Below are 11,189 nucleotides of genomic sequence, written 5' to 3'. Positions count from 1 at the left end.
TTTTTATTTGTATTTAATATTTATGTTTATATATTTATATTTAACTTATCTAAATAGTTTGTAAATTCTACACAAAATACTTTTAGGAAGTCAATGACTTCCAAGACTCTTTAAAAGGATGTTGTCCTTAAGACAGGAAATGTAAAAAAAAACTTTGTACAAGTTGTGCACGTATTATAAATAAATATAAGAAAAGAAAATACAAACTTACCTTGTTGCTAAATCTCGATGAACAAAATTCATTTGTTCCAAATATTTCATGCCCGATGCAATTTGTGTGGCGATATATACCAGGCAGCCATAACTGTAAATAAGAAATAGCAAATACACAGATATACAAACAATGAAGACAAGGAGTAGGAGTAGGAAAGAATGAAATAAAGAAAGCAGTAGAAGTAATATAAGAGCCAAGAGGATAATAAAATATCATATGGATGTTAAGGGATTTGAAAATAACCAAAAATGCAACAATATCAGCCAACATTAGCAGACATTTAATACAAATAAAAAAATAAACATGAGCCAGAGCAAGAAGGAGAAGTTGGCAAAAATAGAAGTAGATGAAGCAGCACAACAAGTTAACAAAGTTTGTACATCCGTTAAAGCAATTTTTGAAATGTATGCGTGTATATTAGTGTGTGTTAGTACAGGCAGCAGCATAAATGAAATCAACACGAGACCGGAAATTTTAAAAACAGCAACCAACACCAGCCACCATAAAGCAAAATAAAAACCAAAAACAGCAGTAGTTGTAGCATTTGTAGCATTTGCAATATGCAATCCAATGTGGCGTCATTGCCAGCATCGTCATCATCATTATGGACGTTGTCGTTTTGTAGACGTTACCGGAAACAAGATAAAGCGTGTAAAAATACACAAAAAGAGCAAAAAAGGGAGCAACAGAAACATAAGAAAACGGAAATACATAAAATGAAATGAAAAGTTTTGCAGTCGAACATAAAAAAAAATGGAAAGAAAAAAACGCAATTTTTCTTTAGTTTTGAAATCATTTTCCAAAAATAAAAAACAACATAAAATAAAGTATAGAAAAGTGATAAAATGTAATGCGTTTTTTTGTTTCTTTTTTTCCATGTAGTTCGTTTACAAAATTTCTCTTTTGTTTTGCTAGTTTTTGCACCCACCTTAACGTTTGATATTTCATCATACTCTGCTGTTGTAGCGCCGCATTAGTTTCAGATATATGCTCTTGCAGGAATTGATTTAAATCACCCAGACAATTACTGTAATCCAAAACCATACAAATGGGCTCATCACGCAGACAGGCGCCTACCAAAGGCGCCACATTTGCATCTTTTAGACGCGATAATTGTTTGGCTTTCAGGCGAAATTCTTTGCGCATATGATCGACAGCACCGGGCCGCAATGTTGCAACAGCTACTAAATTGGTGCTGCAATGGGAGGGAAAGAGAAAGGATAACAATAACGGTTAATTAAAAAGTGAAATTTATGAGTGTTACTAATAATAAGTTGTGTATTAAAAAGTGTTGCCTAGTTAGGCTGAGTTTTAAATTGAATAGAAATGCCTGAAAAAGAGAGATATTAAATGTAACAAAACTTTAATTTATAGCAGTTTTTAAATCATACTTTTGGAAAAGAATTTGATTTTAGTATTCTAAACCCTCTGCTGGTTTCATAACGACTAATTCTAGGCGTTATTTTAAACTCGATCAAATTATTGGCTTTAAACCTCATAAATTTGTTGACAAAATCTGTCATTTAATAACACTGTCCAAAAAATTGAGACTTTTTGATTGGAACAGAACAGGGACCCTATAATTCTGAAAGGACATGTTGAGTAAATCATATTTGTAGAATAAACTTATAATCCAGCTGGTCTGAATTTTTTTTTACAGTGGGTCAAAGTTTTAATTTTTTGATCGAAGGTAACATTATACTAACTGAAAAAAATGTTGTATGTTAATATCTGAGAGAATTCTTATTGTCAGAGTTATATTGTGGAATTTTATGGCGGTCATTTTTGTGGAATATCTTAACCCTTTAGCTCCTCTCTTTAGGGGTCAATTTGACCCTTTATTTGAGAAAATCAAATAAAGTCCTTTTAAAAAGGACATTTAAGGATTCAAACATTCGACGAAAATTTTTGCCGGAAAATTTCATTGGGGACCACCAAAGATACCAAAGATGTAGATAAAGCACTTTGCGCTTAATTAGCAAAATTGCACGCCACCTTGGGTCTCACATTTTTTAAAAAAATCACAAAAAATCGATTTATTATCCGAATGAGCTGATATTTAAAATATAAATAGTCCTAGAGAAGATCTACAAAAAATATATATACATATGTAGATTAGCACTTTTAGGTCAAGAGTTATTTAGGTTTATTTATTTACTTTTTTTTAAATTTGTTCCATCTTTTTTTAGTTTTTTAGATATGTCGGGCCTAATGTGGTTCGAATACTATAAAAATAACTTGTTAACAGTTATGTCGTCCCTATAAAAAGTTACACGCATCCAAAGTTGGAACATTTAAAAATGGCAGTATTTTTTACGTTTTTTCAAAAAACACATTTTGCATGGAATATATTAAAAAACGTTAAAATTTTTCAAAAGGGAGCAAGGTTTGTGGAGCTCCTGATGAACAAATATAAGCTTTTTGAATAAGTAGTAGTTGGTATTGGTGAAAACCTTAGGACTTGAAGATTAACAGTTTAGTAGAATGAAATAATTTTATGAATTTTTCGGACTTCATTTATCTTAGAAACTAAAAAATTTGAATATTGGGATTTTCCATGAACAAAAATATAAAATTTTAATTAATGTAAAATTTTAACGGTTAAAGGGATTATAACAGAATTTGGAAATAGTGTAGATCCAAATGTCCTTAAAGCAATGGAATTATAATCTTTAACACTTTTTATTTTCAAATACCAAAATTCCTAATACGGGGAAAATGTGTTCCAAAAACTGAGTTTTATTTACTGTGTGATAGTAAAATAACTTTGTACATCTTTATATAAGATATAGGACTATATATGCATGGAGCCTTTTCGAGGATCGGTGCTTTGCCTTTTTAGAATTTTTTGCTAAAACCAAAAATTTTTTTTTAATTGGTAAAGTTTGGATAAGTCTGGAGGCGACTAGGTCCACTTAAGTAAGCCAAGTTTTACTTTCTACGCTTTTTCATTAGGTTCTATTTGCGAATCATTCGTTCCAAAAATGCTGTTGGACAGTGTAATTATTAATATAAGTCATGTTAATGATAACATTTAAATGCTAACTCCAGCTAATCTACACTCTGGAGTAGGCATTGTTCTACTCTGGAGTGGAATAAAAAGAAATTTGAAATCAAATAAATACAAAAGATAAAGGAATATAGTTTACTGCAGATTGGAGTACACCATCATTGTATACGTAGCATTATAGCTCATAACTTTAATGTTATATATACTAGATTGGCCCGCACTTTCCACTTTTTCGATTTTCGAATGTCTCTAGGACATAGAAAAAAATTAGATAATTCTAATAGTTGCTTTAGACAATAAGAATTTTGATACGACTTATGGGACAGTAACATAAATCAAATCCAATAGCCTATTTCTAGGAAATGTTTTAATTTTGAGCAATTATTTGCTTTAAACCTTTCAAATTTAATAAAATATTTGTGGCCATAATTCAGACATATTAAATGTTATATACAAAAATACCTACATTTAATTAAAATAACGTTAACAGCTACTTCAAAAACAACTATGATATAAATTTTAAATGTCAATCAAAATCATTTTAATGAAATTCCGCTAAAATAAAAATAATATACCGAACAAAAAAATCTCTATTTCAATTAATATAATTTGCAGCCAAAAAAACCACTGCTACCTTTCAACCTTTATCATATTTATATACAATAAACATTTAAACGAACACACGAGTAGTACCCAGGCACACAAACAGGAATATTTGCCTGAAAGTATGCTAAAAATTTTGTGGTTTATGTAAAAATTAAAATAACCAACGAAAAAAACATAAAAAGAAATAAAATTTTAATGGAATTTTTGATTACTAACAGACAGTTAAAAGTTGGTGTACTATCTGTACATATACTTCTTTTTTTTATTTATTGTAAATATTTCTTCATACAACTGAAGTCATCATCCCAACTCAACTAAAAACTCTTCAAATATTCATAATGTATGGCTGTGCATAAAAGTATATGTGGTTAGTTGCCATTGTTGTTTTATCCCGAAAAACTTTAACAATTGTTTTCTTTAGTGTTCTTTTGGACTTTTTTTTATCCTCCTTTTATTATTTTTCATTTTCGTATTACAAGTATTTCGCCTCATACTTGGCAACAACTCATCATCATGTACATATATAGAGAAAAACTTCTTAATTGTTTTAAGGTATTGTGGTTTTTGTGTGCCATCATCAAAAACTGTTCTGTTTCTTTTGTAGTAGTGGGTATGTTGATGATATCCTGCCCATCCAGGATATCATTTGCTAGGTTGAAATATTCGATTATTTTTTTTATGACATTTTTGGTTTAGTTTTTAAGAGTTTATTTGAAAACCAAAATAAATGTTTAAGAAATCTGAGGTTTTATTTTTGATATAAGTTGTAAATAGTTAAACATATAGTAGTGGTTTTTATTATGATGGATAATAGAGCTAAATGTGTAGGTCTACTGGAATTGACAGACATAATGTAACATTAAGTGAGAGGAATAAATAATGGTCCTAAATTCTTTATAATAATTAACTTTTTAGAAAAATTACTGCAGTAATATGTATCAAATTAGTTAAAGATATGAAGTTCATATGTTTACCTCATATGTTTACCTCGCTAATTGTCAACTTTGAGCCAGTGTAGCGCCCTCTATATATAAAATTTACATTTCTGTAGAAAACATTTGTAAGGTCTAGCTGCTGTTCTATTAAGTTTCAAGTAGATCCTAGTACAACTTTAGCAGTTATATTTATTTTAAGTTTTCTAGTAACCTGTGGCGTATGATTAATATTAATTAAGGAGTATTTTTAACAAACAGCTGATATCTCTTGATATAGATAAACGATTATAAACATGTTGATGATTTTTAAAAGCTAAGACATTAATAATATCACAGTTAAATAAATAATGCTGATTTACCAGCAAAAAATTCAAAATTACAAGTCATGTTTTACACATTTGAAAAATTAGCTTGATATATTTAGGATTTTAAACCTATTAAAGCCTGTGTAGAAAGAGTGCAGAACCGAATACGAAAAACTTGTTTCGTAGCGCTCCCAAAATCCTTAAATACCTACTTTATATCTTCAGTTTTCATATCATGACATTACATCATATCATTTTGACAAAAATAGCTCAAATATGTTTATTGTTATTTAAAGTTTTTTTTTTTGCTGTCATTATTTTATTGTTATCTTCGTTTTTTTATGATTTGTTAACATTTGAATAGTTTTATTGAGTTATTTGTGATTTGTTGATGACATTTAAGTTATTTTTAGTTTTTATTATATTTATTTATTTTTTTGTTTACTTTATATAAACGTTTGAGTTTATTGACAAAGTTTTTCTGTGGTTTTTCGGTAAAATAGTTTATTACAGGTTGATGTGATGTGTCTTTGTTAAACAAATGAGAAGTTTTTGGTTAAATTATATAAAAAAGAGTTTTGTTAAACAAGAACAAAATATTTAAATATAGATGCATGCGGTTAAGAGTTGGAATTGTTTAACATGAAATCAAAGGAAAGGCGACTAGAAATATTTGATATTTGTCATTGGTTTATAAATTCATATTACTATGTGACAGAAACTTAGCATTAAATTTTGAACAGATCGCCAAATATGTTGGAAGACAGAGGTTTCTGTATATGCAATATTTCTAATGGGAATTTTGTTTGAAGAGCAAGTTTTAAAAGTGATTTATAATACAACATCACCAACCTCGACTGACAGATTTGAAAATTTATGACTTTTTTATTTGGTGGGTAACTTAAAAATTAGTAAGTATTTTTTTTTAAATGTTTAGCTTTTATTTTGAAGTATTTGTACAGTATCAATTTAATCAAAGTATTGGCCTTTGTTAGCTATGAACTTTTCCCATATTTCTGGCAACATATGGATACCGCAAGGACTGCTCATCTTTGATATCGGATACTCTGTTCCAAAGTAAAGCGTACTGCATGGGTCGAGACAAATAGTAGGCGGACGGGGCAATGTGTGGACTATAAGGCAAATGAAGCAAAACATCCGAACCACTTTTTTCTAAATACATTTTTTTTAACAGGTATTGCTCGGGTTATCGTAATGTATCCATTTTTCATCACAGGTAATGAATGGGTGCAAAAATGATTTTATTTTATAGCGTTCATGCTTTTGAGACATACAAAATCATCTTTCAAGGTCTCTCGGCTTCAATTCGCATGGTACCCAATTTTCCCGTCTTTGGGTGAATCCTGCAGCTTGCAAATGTTTTGAAATTGCTGACTGAGTAGTTCTGAATGATCTTGCAAGCTCCTGTTGACTTTGACAACCATCCTCATGGAGTAATGCTTCCAATTTTTGGTCTTCTAAATTTATTCGCTGACCTGGGCGATATTTGTCTTCCGTTTCAAATCACGACTTCTGAACCAAACAAACCATCTCTCACTATAAGCTTCGGTGAGCAACCGATGTGCTTTCGCGGAACTTTTTTTTCAAATTTAAAAATAAAGAAAACTTCCCACATATGTCAATTCCTTGGTACAAAATTCGGAACATTTTTTGGATGCAACAAAAACTTTATTGTTTACACTAGTGTTCAATGTTCAAAAGACAGATATGTACCCTTCAAAAATATGTACCCATAAAATACGCCACTAATTGTAAATCACGCTTTTTTAAGTCATACACCCACTAACTTTTTTTTATTTTCCTCCACTACCCCTTTTAGGAGGATATGGCTTCCACAAAACATCTCCATCTTTTCGCGTCTTCACATGTGAGAATGCACTGTCCTAGTTCTCGGAGTATCATGCTTCTCCATGTATTCCTTGGCCAGCCTTGAGGGTTCCACTATAGCGCCGTCAGGATTTTTTCTGATAGTATGGCCGATACCTCCATTTCCTACATTTTATTTTTGTTAGCATTGGTTCCTCGTTGGAAGGGTTCCAGAGATCCATGTTTCTGATACTCCTTTTATTCCCAATGCTTTCATTATGGTAGTTCGTCTGATGATACCGAAGGCTTTCTTGAAATCTACCAACAGTATGTACAGGGAAGTACGCGATTCTAGGGATTGTTCTATTATAATGCGTAGAGTGTTGGCATTCTGTTTGGCAGCTTTTGATTGGCCGGAAACCTGCCTTTTCATCTCGTAGATTGTTCCCCATTTTTAATTTGAATCCTTCATTGTATTATACTGATAGTATCTTGCATATGGTGTTAAGCTGAGTAATACCTTTCACGTGGTGCAATCTTTCAAGTCGCCACTTTTCGGTAACTTAACGATGATGCCATTCTTCCAAGTTGGTGGTTGCCTTTCCTAATCCCAATTTTGATAACAACCCGAAGATTTTCAGATGGTGTTCCTTCTGTCTAAACTTCCCTACGTCCTCCTTTATCTCACTTATACTGGGGGACTTCTTGATATTCTTAGGATATTTTTTGCATTGCTGTTGTTTTCAAGTTCTCTCTATCTTTGGGTCTGTGCATTATTGGTTGTTAGTAGTGCACTTTCGATTGGTGAGAAAGTTTATCGTCTATCATTAGGTTATGTCCACATATGTTTGTGTATCTCCTTATGCGGAAAGATGAAGCCAGCTATGACGAGCTGAAATGTCTGGCGTAGTTCTCCTTCATTGTTGATTCTAACTCCACAGCCCACACTGTAGTAAATCACAAATCTAGCTGGACAAAATTAAAAAATAAATTTCTGGCAACATTCCTTCTGATCATTTAATGAGCTTCTCAATACAATAGGGAACTGTAATTCATGTTTTGTTTTTTTGGTTTTTAGCTCCGATTAGGAACAACTAACCTTTAAAGTCAGTTGTTGTCAACAGGTACATTAAGACTTCAAAGAGAAGTGTATTTTTTAGCTTGTTCAATAACAAAAAGTTGTTACTAGTTAGTAACAATTGTTACTGGAAAAGCGTTCATTAAATCAAAAACTTGCAAGTAGAGAAGAAATTAAAAGGGTATAAATTTTAGATAGTGTTCTCTCGTTGCAAACTATTACAAGTTCAATTTTAAACTCGTAATAGTTATTTTTGTGGTGAAAAAATGCCAAAACAAAAGAAATTTCAATAAAATTAAAGAAAATGTGAGTATTTATACATTTTAAAAGGAATAAAATAAGAAAATTGTGTGTATAAAACAATTGTTACTGGAAAACCGTTCATTTACTTTTTACTATTTTTGAGAATTTAAGAGAGTAATTTTGTAAATTTTGATTTTATTCTCTCGTTGCAAGTATTTACTGGGAAAGTAAATGAACAGACCTATTATTATTAAGCTCTATTTCAAGGAAATATGCAACAATTTTCATTTAATTATTTCCATTGTAACTATTAAAAAAACTATTTTTTGTGAGAAAATCAGAAATTGGAAAAAATAAAATATTTCCTTTTTTCAAGTAGAGTTAAAGCTGTTTATTCCGCATAGTTCCGCTGTAAAACTATATTTGGGTTAATCCGTCAAGTGTTCACTTTAAGGTAAATCAAAAACATTTTGCGCATTTTTACGACCGCCATACATTTTTTTCACATTTCCAGTATGACCTACACAAAGATAAAATAAAATATTTCCTTTTTTCAAGTAGAGTTAAAGCTGTTTATTCCGGATAGTTCCGGCCATGCGTTCCAATGCACATAGGTCTAGAGCAGTGGTGCCCGAACACATACCATCAAAGCTTTGGTTGTGTTGGTAAAACAGCGGAGAATTTGATTTGATTTTGTTCTGTGAGAAGAAATCAAAGCAACAAACACATGATCATTATAAGAACAGCGGAGAATTTGATTTGATTTTGTTCTCTGAGATGAAAGCAAAGCAACAAACACATGATCATTATAAGAAAACTCACAAGTAAGCTTATAGTGTATGTGTATCAAAGTAACGTCAGCAGAATTTTCTTGCCCTATTACGCGTGCTAGGGAATTGTGATTTCGGGCACCACTGGACTAGAGTATAGTTTTTTTTTGTCAAAACCATATACTTTATTTTTTACGTTGAAAATTAAATGAATACTAATAAGTGAGAGGTTGAAATAAATGTTAGCACTTTTTAACCCTTTTGTGACCAATAAAAATTTTGAAAAAAAAAATTTTATTTAAATAATTTATTATTAATGTGCTAATATTTCACACTCTAAAACTAGATTAATTTCTTTTGTTTCTGCTTCAATGTTTTATTCTTAATTAAAGTCTGTATTACAAATTTTAACCAAAAAATGTTTATGACCAAAAAAATATATTTTTTGAGTAATAATTTGCTTAAAAATGTTTAATTTTTCATAAAACGGGCAAGTTATGTTAAAGTAAATTAATTGCAAATATTTTCCACCGTATTGCTCTAATTTCGGGTTTATATACTTTTCTCAACACTTTTAACCATATTGTTTTATCTTTGTTTAAAGTCTGAATAAATATTTTGGGTTTTTCTCAACACTTTTAACCATTTTGTTTTATATTCATTTCTGTATAAAAATTCAAACTATATTTTTTAGAAAAAGTTAGCCATTATAAAAAGTGCAATTTTTATCAAAACGTGCAAGCTATGATAAAATAAATTGATTGCAAATAATTCCCAATATATTGATCAAATTTCGGTTTTTTATATTTTTCTCAACACTAGTAACCATTTTGTTTTATTCTTATTTAAAGTCTATATAAAAATTCAAACCAAATATTTTAAGTAAAAATTTACTTTAGTGTCCATTATTAACAAAACGGGCAAGTTATGATAAAATAATTTGATTGCAAAAATTTCCAAACATATTTGCCTAATTTCGGGTTTCTATATATTTTTCAACATTTTTAAACATTTTGTTTTATTCTTAATTAAAGTCGAAGTTTGAATGAATATAAATAAAATTTTTGAAGCAAAAAGAATCTTAAGAAATTGCTATTTTTAATGAAATGGCAAGTTATGGCAAAATATATTGATTGCAAATAATTCCTAACATATTGATCTAAGTTCGCTATTTGATAATTTCTTCAACACTTGTACATTTTGTTTTATTCTTAACTGAAGTCTGTATAAAAATAAAAAAATAAAAATTAATAATGAATAAAATATATCTGCACATCAGAAAATTTTAAGATTTAACATTTGACATATAAAATATATATCATCAACTACAATCTAAATAAGAAATATTTTATTATTTTCTTTACTTAACTAAAAAATCTGTTGGATAAGCATAGTACCAACATGATAGGAATATATATATATTTTTTTTTTTGAAAAATATTTTATTTTTGTTTCATTATTTTGTTTTCAAAAAACAGAAGTCGATATAAGTATATTTCAAGTGTTTACTTCAACATTGCAGTACCAAAAATGTTATCGCAAGATTTGAGTTTTGGCCATAAATTGTGTATTTCTAGACATATGTGCTGATGTTGTCAGTTCCTATATTCGCGTTGAAGTCACCCATGAGTGTTATGATATCTCTTCTTCGAATGTCATTGGGCGTGGTTTTAAGTTGTGCCCACCCTCTAAATAAAGTGTATTAAGAAATGTTTTCCGCTGAAGCTTGGAGCCCTTTTCAGAATTGTTAGTGCTGAATCCCCCATGAACACCGTTCTACCATACTGGGCTAGATAGTCCAATTAATTCTCACATATCTTATTCCAACCAATATCTTTCATAAGTATTATATCTGAACGGAAGCACTTATATCACTCAACTAGCAAGGCCAGACAACTACCATGGTCAGACAGTGTCAAGACTACTCGTATCTCTAACTTCACTCCAGTTTGGTTCCCTGCACATGAGGACTACCACGTTAGAGAGCAGGCATACGAGCAAGAAGACTCAGATATAGACATCACTTTCTAAGTGCTGATAATTGAGGGCGCAACATGGAAACATATAAAACTGCAAGGAAATTGTGGCCCACATACAGTGAAAACATTTCGATGATAATGGGATGTTATTGTGTTACTGTACCCCCCTCAATAATTACTGTAGCATAATTTGTGAATATATACGAAACAATCTATCTGAGC

The 11,189-nt window shown here is 30.3% G+C and overlaps 1 protein-coding gene across 1 annotated transcript in view; it reads right to left on the bottom strand.

Moving 5' to 3' along the window:
* Positions 1-207: 207 nt before the first annotated feature.
* LOC135952185 (discoidin domain-containing receptor 2-like) overlaps positions 208-11,189 on the bottom strand; it is a 284,912-nt gene continuing 273,930 nt past the window's right edge. Inside the window, exons 12-13 of the mRNA XM_065502025.1 lie at positions 1,099-1,409; positions 208-311 (exon numbers count right to left, since the gene is read on the bottom strand). Coding sequence (XP_065358097.1) covers positions 208-311; positions 1,099-1,409 — 415 coding nt within the window. The remainder of the gene's footprint in view (positions 312-1,098; positions 1,410-11,189) is intronic.

The sequence above is a fragment of the Calliphora vicina genome, chromosome 2 (genome assembly GCF_958450345.1).
Source record: "Calliphora vicina chromosome 2, idCalVici1.1, whole genome shotgun sequence".
Lineage (NCBI taxonomy): Eukaryota > Metazoa > Arthropoda > Insecta > Diptera > Calliphoridae > Calliphora > Calliphora vicina.
This window is presented reverse-complemented; position numbering and strand designations above follow the sequence as displayed.